The 19,151-nt window shown below is 31.7% G+C and overlaps 1 protein-coding gene across 10 annotated transcripts in view; it reads right to left on the bottom strand.

Annotated features, from left to right (window-relative positions):
- LOC114326081 (rho GTPase-activating protein 21-B) overlaps positions 1 to 19,151 on the bottom strand; it is an 811,276-nt gene that overhangs the window by 140,591 nt on the left and 651,534 nt on the right. For all 10 annotated transcript variants that reach the window (XM_028274292.2, XM_028274294.2, XM_028274293.2 and 7 more), the window contains 2 exons: positions 8,475 to 8,616; positions 3,007 to 3,090 (listed from right to left, as the gene is read on the bottom strand). In XM_028274292.2, the coding sequence (XP_028130093.1) occupies positions 3,007 to 3,090; positions 8,475 to 8,616 (226 nt within the window). The remainder of the gene's footprint in view (positions 1 to 3,006; positions 3,091 to 8,474; positions 8,617 to 19,151) is intronic.

Here is a 19,151-nt window from a genome sequence, read left to right as displayed (position 1 = left end):
ATTACTCATAGGTTTTTGGAATTGCTGAACACCAATACCCCATCAGAACAGACATAGGAGTACCTGGTGCCTAAGGCACGTCATCCTTTGGAGATTCGAGAGCTTTCGGTACTAAATTAATGTAAACTGATTACTGACAGGTTTTTGGGGCTGCTAAACGTGAATACGTCATCAGATAAGACCCACGGAGCACCTGGCGCCTAAGGCAGGTCTTCTTCTGGAGTTTCGATAGGTTTCGGCATTAAATTGATGCAGATGGGGATTACTTATGGGTTTTTGGGGCTGCTGAACACAAATACGCCATCAGAACAGTTACCGGGGTACCTTGTGCCTAAGGCACGTCATCTTCCGAGGATTCGAGAGTTTTCGGTACTTAATTGATGCAAGCGGATTACTCTTGTGTTTTTACGGTTGCTGAACACGAATATGACTTAGATAAAAGACTCTGGAGTATCTAGTGACCACGATGAATAACATTTTAAAATAGAATATAGCAAATCGATCTTAAAATAAATGAAGGAAAAGCATTGTCGGATATAAATTGAGTTTATTGAATTTATATGAAGGAAAAGCATTGTCGGATATAAATTGAGTTTATATTTATAAATAATTAAAACAGTTAAATAGCACAACATAGTTATTAGTGCCTTAGGCGCCAGTTGCTCCGGTGTCTGTTCTGATGGCGTATTCGTGTTCAACAACTCCAAAAAGCCATGAGTAATCCATTCGTATCAATTTAATGCCTAAACTCGAGAACATGACTAACCTTAGGCACCAGGTGCTCCGTGGGTCGGATCTGATGGTGTATTAGCGTTCAGTGACCCCAAAAAGCCATGAGTAATCGGTTTTATCAATTTAAAACCGGAAACCCTCGAAACTTCAGAAGATGACGTGCCGTAGGCACAATGTGATTCGGACAACGGATAAGAGTAATCCATTTGCATCAATTTAGTACAGAAAACTCTCAAAACTCCAGAAATTAACCTGTCTTAGGCACTAGGTGCTCCTGTGTCTGTGCTGATCACGTATTCGTGTCCAACAACCCCAAAAACCTATAACTAATCTGTTTGCATTAATGTAGTACCGAAGACCCTCGAAACTCCAGGAGCCCCTTTCATTGACCTTGGAAACCAGCTGCCCCGGAAGTCGGTTCTGGTGGCATATTCGTGTTTAGCGACCTCAAAAAACCCTCTAGTAATTCATTTGCATCAATTAAATGCCGAAAAACATTGACACTCTAGAAGATATGACGTCCCTTGCAGTGGCGCTGGCCAATACGTGCTCCGGAGGTCAATTTTGATGGCATATTCGTGTTTAGCGATCCCAAAAACCCATGAGTAATCTGTTTATGTCAATTTAATACCGAAAACCCTCGAAACTGGCAAAGATGACATCCGTTGAAGGTCAAGGTCAAAGTAAAGGTCGCCATTGGATAGCCAGGAAAAAATCCTAGACTACTAGTACTTTTCTTTGATCCAAACTTCTACATGGTGTCAGATAACCAGTAACTCAGGGAATTGGAATACCCAGTAAATCTTATAATTTTCCGACTTTGTGCCTCTATATTTTGAAACTCCTCCATACGATCGAGAAGTGCCCATGAGAACTTTTCATCGCAATGCTTCAAAGAGTATTTTCCCAAAGTATAAACTAAATCCACTGGGACCTAATTTCCATAAGGTTTGTGCGGGGTACTTAGACGCAATTATTATGCACTTGAAACTTGTATTTAATATGTTTCTATAACAACTATCGGGTCGATTTTAAAGAAGTTATTAGTCCTACAAAATTAATGGCAATAGGCAACTGAATATGTACATGTAACAAGGTTTGGATAGAATAAAACGGAGTCCTTGGCCAATTGACACCACCACCGTTCTTCGGAGGGCACGTAAAGCCATCGGTCCTGGCTACGTAAGTAGTCGTTAACCCATGTTAGTGGAGCTTGCGCGACCTGAAAACCCTAACATTAGATCTAAGCCAGAAGGTTACACGAACTTCTTACTTTGACCAAAAAACAAACTGATTCTTAATTATTTTTGACTGTTTCGGTTACCACTGTTTGATGAATTTATGATATACATAGTCAGTCGTCACTATATTTCAATAAGCTCATATACTAATATAAGTTTTTTACTGAGTAATCTTTGTTAATGTATGACGTTGGTAAGTTTCGTTTTGCACTAAGTTTGTGCAGCAGTTGTTTATACCATAGTTATTCGCGCTTGGCTTGGATATCGTAAAAACAACTGCTCGCAGTTGCGACAAGGTGTAACATAGTAGACCCAATCAAAGCAAAACCACCTTTCTTACCAGTAGGTGTTACCCACAGAATAGAAAATTCGAACAATAGGTTTGTTCCAATATAACGAATAACCGTCATGTAACGATCACGTTACTAGATAATTAACGTTCCATGGGTTCTATGGGTTCCATGGGAACGAAATAATACGTTCCATGGTACTGCGCAGGACGGTGATCGTTACATGGATGGTTTCTCGTTGTGATGGAACAAACCTCATATATGACGTATCTGTGTATCAAACTAATTATAAGATATCTATCCAATCACACACGTACCATCGATACCGTTCTTAATCACATTAATAGGTTTGTTCTAGCATCCGTTTCAAACGGTTTGAAACCATCAGCGAATAGTGGACCAGCGCGAGTAGAGGGGATACCACTGGTGACTGTATTATGTTCTCTCACTGACCAACTGTTTGCTGACGGTTTCTAACTAATTTGACTGTTTGCTAGAACAAACCTATTACATATTTGGATTAAAATAAAATATGATTGAATGATAAAATGGTTGAATCCTCGAATTTATGAATTTTAGAAATAAAAGGCAGATATCAACCACAGTTATTTAGAGTGCACCCCGATGATGCTATGAGAGCGAAAGTACTTGGGCAATATTTAATAAATTACGGTGCTCGATATCTGCCTTTTACTTGTAAAATTCAGATACATATTTGGATCGATTATTTTATAAAGACTTACCTGGTGATGTCTGTCGCGGTAAAGGAACAATTTGGGACCTTTCAGTATAACGAACACTTGTTTCCAGGATCTATCGGCAGCTCGCTGAAACGAAAACAAGTTGGTAATAAAGGATACTACTTAGAACTTTATAATAAAAAGGATATTTTAAAAATTAGTAACTTTTTTCAAAAATTTAGATTGCAAACTTATTTTGCGAAAACTACCAGATCGATTATAATGCAACTTTGAGTGGTATTTTTATATATTAAAAATATTTTTTGGGGAAATACTGAAGATTCTATGTGGCTTTTAAATACCTGAAAAATATTTTATAATAATGGTTTTTGCTAATTTTGCAATAATAATAATTATTTTGTCAATTTGCAATCAACTCTCTCTTGTACGAAATTTAATTGCAAAGCTTTTTGTCTTCACAAAATTTTCCTAAAATGCATAGCTGCTGAGATACATCAACGAAAAAGAAAAAAAAAATGGATTTTTCTAATTTTTTTCGCAGATTATTTAATAAAAAATTTAGCCCCCCTTTTGAAGTATTCGCATAGTGAAATTATAATTTCTAATATAGACCTGGATCCCGCGTACCAAAAAAAGTTGATTAATAGCAAGCTGAAAATTTGTTAATAGCTTAACGGTGTCTATAACTAAACTTTGATGTACGGGAACACTGGTGCAGGGAAAGTTTTAATTGAATCGTTTATTTCAGAAAGGGGTCAAGTGACAAATCTTAACAAAATGAGTGCAAAAAATTATTTTTTGTCTTAAATAAATTAACAAGATACATTTTTAAAAAATACAACACTTTTTGACAAATACTCCAGGTTGTTAGGTAGAATTTTTATTTTATATAAAATGATTGTTTGTTGAATGTAAACAGTGTGTAAACTTGATTTTCTCAAAAGTAGATACTTGTGACTTGACCCCTTTCTGAAATAAACGATTCAATTGTGGAACAGGTTACAGGTTTCGAACGTCAGACTATGAAAACGTCCCATGTATTTTGTCGGACAGAACTTTCAATTGATTTGTTACCCTTTCATTAAACTCTTATGCAAAAATTACACTGCTATTCACCACCTATATAATTCCTTAACTTATTAAAATGCAAAACATATTTGCCGATATAAATGAGTCAGATTAAATTAAATTATTAGAAGAATTTTTTACTAAGCCACAACATCTTTGTTTAATTTATTAATATCTTGTATTTTGACAACGACGTCCTATGTGGACGTCGAAACGTTAATAAAATCATTTTTTCAGTTAAATTGTGGCTTATTTCCCATTTAGAATAGTTAATTAGAAAAATCCCACAAGAAAATAGCTTCAGAACAACATATTTGTCGGACAAACATTTTTTCATATACATATTATATAGTTTGCTATTGAATAAACTTAAAAACAACCTGCTACTTTTCACAATGATAAACTTGTCATTGTCAAGATGACACGTTCCACAATTAAAACTTCCCCTGTTCCAGTGTTCCCATACATCAAAGTTTGTCCGACTAGACATTGTTAAGCTATTAACAAATTTTCAGCTTTCTATTAATCAACTTTTTGAAGTTATACTTCTTTCACGAGGAAAAATTTCCTGTAGTTGGCTGTATACCATTACAAAAACATAAAATCCTTTATAAAAGGTATATTTATTAAAATCCCTATACAGGGCTACATCAAAGACAGAACTAGTTTTCAATCGGTTGACCGATCATCATCAGTGCAATCCTAAAATGTGTACAACCAGATAAAATGATGCAAAGTATTGAAATGTTGACTAAGGTTAAAAAATTTTTATAGGTTATACTCACTTAGAATCTACATGCAAGCCACCAAAGTAAATTTCAAATACTTTGCATCATTTTATCTGGTTGTACACATTTTAGGATTGCACTGATGATGATCGGTCAACCGATTGAAAACTAGTTCTGTCTTTGATGTAGCCCTGTATAGGGATTTTAATAAATATACCTTTTATAAAGGATTTTATGTTATACTTCTTTACCGGCGATAGAGGGTAAATTTTTATATGGGAAAACCTAGCGACCGGGCGCATGCGCATTATAACTTTGTTCTGATTGGATGTTCAAATGACATGTCAAAAATTATTCAATATGGTGGCTGTGGCACAGCTGTAGTTAGATTATTTATGGTTGTTGCGTTTTAAAATTTGTGTGAAAAGAAACAACAAACAAAAGTTAGTTAATAGTTATACTGCCTTTTTAAATAGTTTTCATATACCTATATTTTTGGACTTTTGGACTATTTTGGACAAGGAAAACTCATTCTAATTTGGTAAGTACCTAGTTTTGATTATAATCATATTGTAATTATACATTTGGATTAGGTTGAAATACATACATTTATTTTCTTAAGAATGCGGATTTTAGAGAGAAATCCCAAATTAGGTTCGATTTTTATTTTTAAATTATGATTTTTTGGCGTAGATTTATTTATCTAGTAGGTATGTAATGCTTTGATTTACATACTTAATTTGATTACCAACAAAAGTTCTACCAATCTTCATCTAATATATTGTTTTCTTACTGTTTTGTTATATTTTTATATTTTCTTCCACAAAATTTAAACTACATAATTTTCAAAACAATTGTCAAACAGTAAAACGTTCAGTTACCGTATTTTTCCACATGATAAATAATGTGCGATTGGACGAGTGAGTCTACGCTTTGATTACGAATCAAAGCGGCACGAAATTCAAGGGTTCAATTCCCGATGCAAGTTTTATTTTTTTATTTTTTTATGCATATTATGATTGTAAGTATATTTGTTATATAATTTTTTTTTTTCAGCAAATGCGTATTTAAAATTTTTGCCAACAATTATTATCGTCCAGAAATCATTTTTTCTTTGTGGCATTTTTCAATGTGTTTGTGTGCGTTTTATTCTTTTATTTTTTTAAATTTTTGGTATAGTCTTAAAAATCACATAATATGTAGTAGAAGTATAACTTCTTACGTGCGTACAAAGTACACACACATTCTTGTTTTGGTACGCGGCAACCAGGCCTAATAATATTTCGAAGAGATTAACGCAAAAAATAGGATCGTATACGATTTACCCAAATGAGGGTGTTTTAGAACAGATACCGACTGGACTAAAATTAAATGGAGCTACTATTGTATGCGCTCTACCCCGAGGATGCGATCTACATGTGCATATAATATATTATAGTGTGCAGAATAAGCCAATTTTAAATTGTCATATCAATAGTAAATTGATATGACGGAATTATTAATTTTTAAAATTAAAATAATAATTCTTCTGATTTACCTATGCGTTTTATTCAAATCATTTTTTTGTCGGCACTGCAATATAATACAGATTAGGTATACACCGCATCCCTCGGTATACCGCAAGCTATAGCAGAAACGCGACGGTAAACCGCATACTATAGTGGCACCAATATTTTATTGTCGATTTTTTGCAATATAACTGTTTGTGCCTGTAAAGGTACGTATCCATATGTGGGTGCTCCGTTCGGTGTAGCAGCTCCACATAGTGGATACGTTGGTGCTCGCCGCTCGACGCTCACCCTATTCGATTCAACCGGTTTGCGGTTTAAATGTAGGGGAGCCCATGCCGTATCCATTTGAGCAGCTACACGGAGCACCCACGTATGGATACGTACCTTTATATGACCTAACTTAGTCTCATTTAGGCTTCGGCCAGACAAGCGACAATTTACGGCGCTGTAAGAGCAGTAAAATGAAGCGCGAAAATGGGTCCCACGGTGAGTGTACTGGATGGCCAGACTGAGCTGTAAAATATAGCGCACAACATAGCAACATAGGATAGGAACCATTTAACCATTTTTCACGCTTCATTAATTTTACTGCTTTTACAGGGCCCAAATTGTCGCTTGTCTGGGCGTAGCCTTATGGAAAAATTCCCATCGAGGTGACTAATCTAAACTAAAATATATAGTCCAGAAAGCCACTGCGCATCCGCTAGGGAAAATATTCTGATTCGGATTTTTTGCACAATCTTACTCAAAAAGGACGCCTTTTAACAAATTTGCATATTGCCAGGTCCAAAAGTGAGTCAAAAATTTTTTTAAACGTTTTTTTTTTGTATTTTTCCTAAAATTACTTTTTTTTCATCGAACAAAGCTTTTTTTAGGTTTTTTGGATCATTCCAAACAAAAAAGATCTTTAGTGACTTTTCTCTAAAGTTGATAGTTTTTGATATATAAGCGATTAAAAATTTAAAAATTGCGAAAACGGCCATTTTTAACCCTCATAAACTAACGTTGCCACGGCAGGTAGATATTCTTTAAACATCGATTGATGAAATCCCGAAGAGTTTTTTGCAATACAATATCGAAAATCCCTTTGTTTTGTAATTGCTATACAAGCGGGTGCGACACTATTTTCAACCGTTGCATGTATATGTAATATGCGTAAATATATCTGCGGAAAATATTCTGATTCAATTTTTTTCAAAGTCAAAAAGTCAAAAATGGGTCAAAAAAATTTTTAAACAATTTTTTTCAACTTCAAATGTTTTCCGATTATATCTACATGCAACGGTTTAAAATAGTGACGCGCCCGCTTGCTTAGCAATTAAAAAACAAAGGGGTTTACGATATTTTATGGCAAAAAGCTCTTCGGGATTTCATCAATCGATGCTCATAGAATATCTACGTACATTGGTAACATTGAAATTTTCGGTTTTCACACAGGTTTTAGGGATAAAAATGGCCGATTTTGCAATTCTTAAATTTTCAATCGCTTATGTCTCGAAAACTATCACATTTAGAGAAAAGTCACTTGAGATCTTTTCTATTTGGAATGATCCAAAAAAACCTAAAAAAATTGTCGGATGCAAAAAAAAATAGTTTTAGGAAAAAACAAAAAAACGTTTAAAAAAATTTTTGACTGCCTTTTAATCCTGGCAACATGAAAATTTGTTAAAAGGAGACCTTTTTAAGCAAGGTGATGAAAAAAAAATTGAATCAGAATATTTTTCCGCACATATGTATTTACGCATATTACATACATGCAACGGTTGAAAATAGTATCGCGCCCAAAAACTCTTCGAGACTTCATCAGTCGATGTTTAAAGAATATCTACCTACCTTGGCAACATTCAAATTTTAAGTTTTTCACATAGTTTTTAAAGGTTAAAAATGTCCGATTTCGCAATTTTTAATTTTTAATCGCTTATATGTCAAAAACTATCAACTTTAGAGAAAAGTCACTAAAGACCTTTTCTGTTTGGAATGATCCAAAAAACCTAAAAAAACTTTGTTCGGTGCAAAAAAAAATAATTTTAGGAAAAAACAGAAAAAAACGTTTAAAACATTTTTGACTCACTTTTGGACCTGGCAACATGCAAATTTGTTAAAAGGGGTCCTTTTTGAGTAATATTGTGCAAAAAATCCGAATCAGAATATTTTTCCTAGCGGATGCGCAGTGGCTTTCTGGACTATACCAATAACTACTTACCTTGCCATCTATCTCCAATATTTTGCAATGTAAAATTCCGTCTCTCACGTCCACAGGTAATTCCTTGCTCTCGATCAACGGACTCGAACCTCCCGACACTTTATCCCGATCCAAAGAGGCGTTACTACTGCTCACGCTGCCACTGAAACCAAAAACCAAATAAACGAAAGATCTAGCTAATTAACGACAACAGTCTGTTTGTTGTCTTACAACGAAAACATGCCATTTAGATAATAACACGAAAAGCAAATAAGAGATAGGAAAGACCAGATTTGGTTAATAAAAATTTTATAACTTAAATAAAGTTTCTATTAGGTATGTTAATTGCGCACATAGCATCACAAAGCTTAATTTTTATTAGAGATTTATTTAGAGAACAGTTTGTTGTTTTTGTTTGTTTTTGAAGGTGCATGTCCGAAAATATGAAAATATTTCGACAGGTATTTACCGTGTACTTAAAGATTGACATTAATAAAAATGCGAGTTCTTTACTTTTTTGTTCATGCAAAATACGTTACATTTTTAGGGAGTCTATTTTTTGCTAGAATCACTTCAGGATATCAATAATCAATATATGCGCCTTGTGCTTAATTTATTATTTAACATAGTTTCGTTTAAAATAAAAAATTTCGGTAAAAATTTCGCTTAATTTTACATAATATTTGACTAGCTAGAAATTGAAAATTTAAAATTTATTGTTTAAAAAATAGCAATAATTGGGAAAAATATTGAAAAATAAAGAAAAAACTTTAAAATACCACTGAAACGTGTGCTAAATTTCGTAAGAATCGGTCTAACCGATTTTGCATATTTTTCAATCCAGGTTCCGAAAAAAAAAAAATTGCAAATTTGCCAAATTGTGCTGGGCCCAAAATAAGCACTTTAAATAAGCACCAAAAACGCGCTTTGAAAAATTGAAATTGGTCAACTAGGAGAGTCTAGGGAAGTTATACACAGTTACGTTTGAAAAATTGAGCCTTTCTTTATACAGTGTGTCAATTTGAAAAGGTACCACCTTCTATAATTTACTCCCTACAGAGAATTTAAAAAGATGCAAAAACTAATCAAATTTATTTGTGAGGAGGACATTTTGTAGATCAGTTTTCAACTAAATTACATCAACACTCTAGCAGGGGCAAACACAACTCCCAAAATCTTTAATAGACAGGGGGCTTGAGTGATAGGTACCTCATTTTAAAGATCGCTTAACTATTTTTTCAAAAATACCACATAGTACATTATATTTCTTTTTAGTACTTTTGGAAAAATCAAGTAAAACCGTAAAGATATTATGTAAGTACCGAGTTCAGAACTCAAAAGTTTCGCAGTAGTGATCTTATTTACTCTTTGACCGTTTATCCTAATTCCCTCTGAAGAGTGCGATAAAGAGTTCGCAAATATTACCTCAGAGTAGACGTTAAACAGTATCGGTGATAGCACACAACCATGCCTGACACCTCGTTGTATTTCAATTGGCCTTGACGTGTTTTATATTACTATATTACCCAAAGCAGTTTTAATTTTACCAATTTCAGGGTTGCGATCTCCAATTATTATGGTGTGTGTGCTGTGATAATTCGCATTAGTTGCAGTTGCTGTAAAAATTCCTATAATTATTATAAAATTCATCTATCTCTTTGTCAGTTGATGTTGGAGCATTTTTGATTAGAACATTTTGATGCTTACAAAATATGAAATTCGAATTGTCTCAATATTGTTTCACTTCAAACGAGTTTTTTTTTATTATGATACAGTGGAACCCCGATAAGTCGGCCTCCGATAACCCGGAAGTCCGGCTAACCCGTATCGATTTTCATCAGATAAAATAAAAATGTTTTTACTTTGACTGAGTTTTTTTACCAAGAAATAAACAATAATGTATACAACTGTACGTAATTTAGATGTACTGGACATAAGTATTTCATTTTTTTGGCAATTATAACTAAGTTTATCTGTAAGAGTACCGTATTTTATTAATTTTTACCATATTCTCCGGCTAACCCGGATTTTCGATAACCCGGATCGGCCGCGGTCCCGATTAATCCGACTTATCGAGGTTCCACTGTATTACATAACAACAAAGTGATTACTTTTCATAAACAAAAAAACATCTTTAAAAACTTTTATTATTGCCATTATCTGATATATATATCTTGATAGTTTTTTCCTATTGTATTGCATATTACAAACCCATCGGTGCGCTCTTTCAAATAACTGTATTAACATTTTATGCAATAATTACTTTCTTTTTTCTTTTTATTGTTATCGCAATTAGATTTTCCTTCCTTATGTCGAAGAACAATGACAACGATACATAAATACTTTCAATATCATTCTTTCACATCGTACTGTTTTTAATTACTAATCGCTTGGTTGCCCTTTGGTAACGCTTTGTTGTTTTGGCGCGAAAGTGATAGTGTTTGCCATATGGTTGGATTTCCGGAAGTCACTTCCAATTCTAATCAGTTTGTAGATGCATAGTCTTGCCTTCGAAACCTTTCCTTGCGTGCAGTTATAGGCTCTTTTCTGCACACAATAGAAAAATAGAAACTATTTCCATAAAGTTTTTGGTGGGAAATAGTTCGATGTACTACAGGCAGTTGTTTGTGTATAGGGTTATTAACGACGTTCTACACTTTCGGCAAAGAATTAAGGATTTGCATGAAATTTTGGTATGTTATAGTTTACTTCAAAAAACTAAGACTTGATTTTTTAAAAATTGTTTTACCGTGCCGTTTAATTACTATTAAGGGTCAAAGTTAAGTTTTAACATGGGCTCTTATGGGAATTCTTAAAAAGTTAATAACTTTTGACCCAAATTTACGATTTTTAATTATTTGTGCTTAATTTAAAGGTTTTTTTGGTAAGGAATAACATATTAAAAAATGAGGATTGTTTACCGTCCCATTTATTTTTTATTTATTTATTATAATTAATTCCGTAATTTATTATAATTTATTTTTATAAGTATTCAATACTGAAACATATGATTTGAGTATTCTGCTATAAATGCATTGTTACCAACTTTCGCTTGCATATAAGTTTCCCCTCCTTTCCTCTGAGAGGCATACCCCGCAACGAAGGTGTAGAACGTCGTTAAAATCTTTGGTTATTTAATAGTACGAAGGTTGCTACGAGGTTTATTCGATATGTTGATTAACAAAATATATGCAAGCTTTACTGGCGAAGCGTCCATGTAACCACCGTTGCCATTTTTAACAGTTAAAAATCTTGCAAATAAATATTTTATGACGATGAATAATTCAATTTACCAATATTTTTACCAATAGAAATATATTGTTATATTATGTGTTAATAGTACCTAATTCAGTAAATAGCCAACTACTCGTAGACACACGAAAATATTGGCGAGTGTATGTGACTCAGTCGCACTTTATTATACTCTGTTACCACTTTCATTTGTGGTTACAATGGATACATCCTCGCTGTCGCTCGGGGCCGGATAATTCTCCTTATATAATTTTGAAGAAAAAAATGAGATTATTGAAAGTGAAAGACCTATTTTAAACAATTTAAAAAAGGAATAAAAAAAGTGGTTCAATATTTTACATTTAGTTGGTACAGTGAAAATCCTTGGTTATGTGGTTGCAAGAAAAATAGACTGTATTGTTGACCATGTCTTCTGGTTTCTACAGAAAAAGTGGGTGGACCAGGTTCACGATTTAAATAGTTTTAGAGTTTTAAAACAGAGACATGAAATTTCTCCGTTACCTACATGTAAGATGTATATCCAAATTGATTCAGTTTAGCAAAACAAGAATCGAAAGTTCTCTTAACCAAGCTTTTACAGCAAATATTGCTAAACATAATGAGTTTATTAAAAAAATAGATAGGTATATCCTTAGCACACTTATAATAGATAATATACAAAATGATATTATTGACGCTATATACAGGCTGAGGCAGATATAGGGCCTATTAGAAATATCTCGAAAACTAAAGGTAAATGAATCATGAAAATTGGAATACAGGGGTTTTGAGGTATGAACTATTTAATAAAAATATTTTGATCTCTTTGATACTTCCGGTTATACCGGAAGTTGATTGTAACCTTGTTTTTTTTTAATGGGACACCTGTATATTTTTACATTTATGGATTCTGCTCGATGTCTTCTTTTCTAAAATATGAGGTTTTGGAATATTATACAGGATAGTTTAAAAGATAATTACGGTTTTTTATTAATTTTGTAACAAACTTCACACCCTGTAGAATTGTACTGATTTGATATCAAAAAATCCATTTATGTTCAAGTGATTTTTAATATAGTCTATTATTATTAAAAACTAATAATATAGCGAAATGTTTAATTCTAGTATACAGGGTTGGTCGAAACTGGGAATGAGTATTTTCTGAGTTTTCTTAAATGGAACACCCTATATTTTTGTACTGTAATGAAATGATATTTTATAGTACTTTTTTATTTTTTAAGCATTCCCTATACCTAACTGCTTTAATTTGTAAGTTATTCGTAGTTCTTTAAGACAAACATTATAGTCTAGGCGCCAAATAGAGGTCACCGTGTCATTTTCAATTCTGATGGACAAACTCAACGGTTTCTTATGGATTTTGGGCTGCTGATTACGAATTTCGAGGGGTGATTTCGATCCGAGTGGTCAAAAAATTGTTATAAACAATTAAATTGTTTACAAATTTTTTATAAAGCTCTGGCTCATAAACTAAAAGAGATAAAAAAAATGTTTCAAATAAAATTTGTTCCCGAATAAAAAACAAGGAAACAACCGTTTACTAAACTTAAATCCGACAATTAGAACTCAAGATATTGTAAAATTAGTGCACAATGCAAATTGCAAAATAAGTATTTTTCGAAGCTTTACCGATCGTAACTCGGCTTCTACTCATGAAAATGAGCCTTATAAGGTGTGCTTTTAAAGCTTAATTAAGAGGCTTCCAAGAAAAGTTTGTTAAATTATTTGATTTTCATTTGTTTTAAAGTTATACCCGTTTGAAGTTATAATTTTCTTAAAAAAATTGTACATTAATTTGTTTATAAAGGTTTCAAGTAAATTTAAGCTATAAACATTTATACTTTAATTAACAATAATGATAAAACAACTCAAAAGGAACAATTTGAGCTTATGAAAATGTTCGTAAGTTTATTTTTGGCTAAGATGTCGAAATTTTAATGGCGCGCTATGAGGCGCAAGATTGGCTCACAGTCAAGTAAGTATGTATTCTTCGACGCTTTATCGATCGTAACTAGGTTTCTATGCATGAAAATGAGCCAATATATGATATCCATATAAAAATGGATCGAGTTCTTTTGCAGCATCATCATTGCATATAAAACGAGCATTTATGATGTGGCGGCATACACACAATTGACGGGACTTGATGATGCTGCAAAAGAACTAGATCCACTTTATATGGATATCATATAGATAATTAGACTGTGAAGCCTCAAAAAGTTTTAGTTTTACTGCCTACAAAAACAGACTTGTACCACCATGTAACTGTTAAAATTTCGCTAAGAACTTATGCAGATGTAAAAAAGCTGATATTCCCTGTATATCTCTATGCAGATTTGCAGATGCATGAAAAAAATGTTTGTAAAAATAGTATTAATAAATAATATCAACTATCTTTTTAGTTGTACTTCTGAAATATTAGTTTTTAATGTTTTTTTCTCATTTAGTGCAAAAAATAGAAGACAGTGTAAATAGAATGAAAGGTGATACGAGGTAAGGTATGATGATTTAATTATAAGAATTATATGATAAAATTTTATTAGGATCTTCAAAAATTAAAAATGAAGATAACGTATGTATACATAGAAATTATAATTTGCATCGAGAAGTTAGCGCGTGAACCTTTACGCGGTGAGCCGATCTTGCGCCTCATAGCGCGCGCCATTAAAATATCGACATCTTGGCCAAAAATAAACTTATGAACATTTTCATAACCTCAAATTGTTCCTTTTGAGTTTTTCTATCATTATTGTTCATTAAAGTATAAATGTTTATAGCTCAAATTTGCTTGAAACCCTTATAAACAAATGAATGTACAATATTTTTAAGAAAATTGTAACTTCAAACGGGTATAACTTTAAAACAAATGAAGATCAAGTAATTTAACAAACTTTGTTTGGACGCCTGTTAATTAAGCTTTAAAACGACACCTTTTAAGACTTATTTTCATGCGTAGAAGCCGAGTTACGATCGATAAAGCTTCGAAAAATACTTATTTTGCAATTTGCAATTTGCATTGTTAGTCCAGAGAAATAAGATTTTTCTCGTGACACATCCCCCTCCAGGCCGAAACCAAATTTTTTGAGTAGTATGGACATCTATATTATTAACCTATATGTTTCCTGCAGCCGATTTTGATGATATACATAGTTATAAACAAATGAAGATCAAAAAACGCTAAATTTTCGCTTTTTTCGTCTATTACCAAAAAGTTAAGCACTTTAAACAAATTTGAGTGTAAGAAACTCATAAATCGTATAAAAAACTTCAATATGGCGTTCGCTGAATATGTTCATCCTTATTGGTTGCTTAGAAAATTGCAAAATAAATCATAAATTTTGAGTTTTTAAAAATATTCATAACTTATGTAAAAATTAACTTAGAACCTTCTTCTTACACGGAATGCTGATACTTCTTGTACTTAAATTATATTTTAAATTTCAAAGTAATTGGTCAAATAGTTTAAAAGTTATTTAATTTGTTTAGCCCAAATTCATTTTTTGCAACACTACAAGTCAGAAAATTATGAGGCTACAATCATACTTCGGACAGTTTATGAAAGAAGAACATTTATACTATTACCATTATTAAAAATAAATGACAAAAAATAATTTTAAACAGTGTAAAATTATTTTGAAAAAACATGTCGATTGTTTGCTTACTTATAAACAATTAGAATAACTTTTTAACCGTTACCTGTAGAAAAATTATTTTTTCATATTTAGAAAGACTGAATTTTTATACACATTTAGAAAGAAAAACAACTGTCCTAGGACAATTAGGGACAAAGTTAGCCCCCCATTTTTTTAATTCACATGTTTTTGCAAAATAATTTTGCAATATTTATAATTATTTTTTGTAATTTTTTTTTAATTAAATTAATACTGTAAATTTCCTTCTTCCATAAACTATCCAAAGTATTACTGTAGCTTCATCATTTTCTGACTTACAGTGTTGCAAAAAAAATAAATTTGGGATAAACAAATTAAATAACTTTTAAACTATTTGACCAATTTCTTCGAAATTTAGGGTATGAATTAAGCACCATAAGACTCAGCATTCCGTGTAATAAGAAGGTTCTAAGTTAATTTTTACATAAGTTATAAATATTTATAAAAACTCAAAATTTATGATTTATTTTGCAATTTTCTAAGCAACCAATAAGGATAGACATATTAAGCAAACGCCATATTGAAGTTTTTTATACCGTTTATGAGTTTCTTACTCTCAAATTTGTTTAAAATGACTATTTTCTTAGTAATAGACGAAACAAGCGAAAATTTACCGTTTTTTGATCTTCATTTGTTTATAACTATGTATATCATCAAAATCGGCTGCAGGAAATATATAGGTTATTATTATAGATGTCTATATTACTCAAAAAATTTGGTTTCAGCCTGGAGGGGGTTGTGTCACCAACAGACTATTTTTTTTTCCTTATTTCTCTGAACTATGTGCACTAATTTTAAAATATCTTGAGTTCTAATTGTTAGATTTAAGTTTAGTAAACGGTTTTTTCTTGGTTTTTTATTAAGGAACAAATTTTATTTAAAACATTTTTTTGAAGTTATACTTCTTTACCGGCGATAGAGGGTGAATTTTTTATATGGTAAAACCTAGCGACTGGGCGCATGCGCATTAAAACTTTGTTCTGATTGGATGTTCAAATAATATGTCAAAAATTATTCAATATGGCGGCTGTGGCACAGCAGTAGTTAGATTATTTATGGTTGTTGCGTTTTAAAATATGTGTGAAAAGAAACAGCAAACAAAATTTAGTTAATAGTTATACTGCCTTTTCAAATAGTTTTCATATACCTATATTTTTGAACTTTTGGACTATTTTGGACAAGGAAAACTCATTCTAATTTGGTAAGTAGTTTTTATTATAATCATATTGTAATTATACATTTGGATTAGGTTGAAATACATACATTTATTTTCTCAAGAATGCGGATTTTAGAGAGAAATCCCAAATTAGGTTCGATTTTTATTTTTAAATTATGATTTTTTGGCGTAGATTTATTTATCTAGTAGGTATGTAATGCTTTGATTTACCTACTTAATTTGATTACCAACAAAAGTTCTACCAATATTCATCTAATATATTGTTTTCTTACTGTTTTTTATATTTTTATATTTTCTTCCACAAATTTTAAACTACATAATTTAATTTTCAAAACAACTGTCAAACAGTAAAACGTTCAGTTACCGTATTTTTCCACATGATAAATAATGTGGGATTGGACGAGTGAGTCTACGCTTCGATTACGAATCAAAGTGCCACGAAATTCACGGGTTCAATTCCCGATGCAGGTTTTATTTTTTTTTATGCATGTTATGATTGTAAGTATATTTGTTATATAATTTTTTTTTCAGAAAATGCGTATTTAAAATTTTTGCCAACAATTATTATTGTTCAGAAATCATTTTTTCTTTGTGGCATTTTTTAATGTGTTTGTGTGCGTTTTATTCTTTATTTTTTTAAATTTTTGGTATTGTCTTAAAAATCACATAATATGTAGTAGAAGTATAACTTCTTACGTGCGTACAAAGTACACACACATTCTTGTTTTATCTCTTTTAGTTTATGAGCCAGAGCCTTATAAACAATTTATAAACAATTAAATTGTTTATAACAATTTTTTGACCACTCGGATCGAAATCCCCCCTCAAAATTCGTAATCAGCAGCCAAAAATCCATAAGAAACCGTTTAGTTTGTCCATCAGAATTGAATATGACACGGTGACCCCTCTGGCGCCTAGACTATTAATTGCTACAAAAATTACGTGAAATTTTATTAGGTTTGCCGTGCAAATATTCAATCATAAAAATTTTTTCGAAAATAAACAAATATTAATCTCAATTGACCCTTAATTTATTAAAACTGGTTGATATATCAAAATGCCTACGTATTAGTTAAGATTGTTGGTGTGTTTAATATTAATAAAGACATACAATATTGTATCTAGTTGGCTATGACTTTGACACTAAATTATGCTGAAATATTTGCTTTGCTTAAACATTCTACTGTTTTTGAAGTTCCAGTTGCTTTGCTACCATTACTAATATAAATTTTTCTAATGAGGAACTGATTCAGATGTTTTTTTGTTCTAGGAGAGTATAGCAAATAGAAATATGCTACTAGCAATAAGAATTTTATCATCAGCAATTCCATGATGGATGACAACCAACGAGAAACTTTTCAAAATTTACTAGAGCGGTTTCAACGAACTGGACGAGAGATTACGAGAAATCTCATCGAACAAAAACTATTGTAATAATTAAAATGAATTAAATGTTAGTGTCACTGAGAATCTGTATATTAGTATGAACTTTCTCGTAATCTAAGTGTCTAGTACGTCGAAACTGTTCTAGTAAACTTTAAAAAGTTTCTCTTCTTGGTTGTCGTCTATCAGGGAGTTGCACTGTTGCAGATGATAAATTCTTATTGCTAGTGGTACATTTTTGTGATACTCTCCTAGAACAAAAACTTTACTAATCAATTCCCCATTACAAAAATTTATATTAGTAATGGCAACAAAGCAACTGGAACTATAAAAATAATACAACGTCCAATGGTTAATCAAGTTTAGTGTCAAAGCCATAGCCAACTAGGTAGAATATGGTTTGCTTCTATTAATATGTTATGCACCAACAATCTTAACAACGTAGGCATTTTGGTATCTCATCCAATATTAATAAATTAAGGATCATTCTAGATTAACACGTATTTAATTTCAAAAAGTTATTTATGATTGAATATTTTCACGGCAAACCTAATAAAATTTCACGTAATTTTTGTTGCAATTAATGTTTGGCTTAAAGAACTACGAATACCTTACAAATTAAAGCAGTTAGGTATAGGGAATGCTTAAGAAATAAAAAAGTACTATAAAATATCATTTCAATACAATACTAAAATATGGGGTGTTCCATTTAAGAAAACTCAGAAAATACTCATTCCGGGTTTCGACCAACCCTGTATACTAAAATTAAACATTTCGCTATATTAATCATTTTTAATAATAATAGACTATATTAAAAATCATTTGAACATAAATGGAGTTTTTAATAGCAAATAAGTACAATTCTACAGGATGTGAAGTTTGCTACAAAATTTATAAAAAACCGTAATTATCTTTTGAACTACCTTGTACAATATTAGAAAATTTGATATTTTAAGAAAGAAGAAATCGAGGAGAATCCAAAAATGTATAATTATACAGGGTGTCCCATTTAAAAAAACGAAGTTACAATCCACTTCCGGTATAACCGGAAGTAGCAAAGAGACCAAAATATTTTCATTAAATAGTTCATACCTCAAAACCCCTGTATTCCAATTTTCATGATTCCGTTACCTTTAGTTCTCGAGATATTTCTAATAGGTCCTTTATCTGCCTCACCCTATATACATTTAGCCATATCTTCATTTTTTTTTTAAATAA

This window comes from Diabrotica virgifera, chromosome 4 (assembly GCF_917563875.1).
Source record: "Diabrotica virgifera virgifera chromosome 4, PGI_DIABVI_V3a".
NCBI lineage: Eukaryota > Metazoa > Arthropoda > Insecta > Coleoptera > Chrysomelidae > Diabrotica > Diabrotica virgifera.
This window is presented reverse-complemented; position numbering and strand designations above follow the sequence as displayed.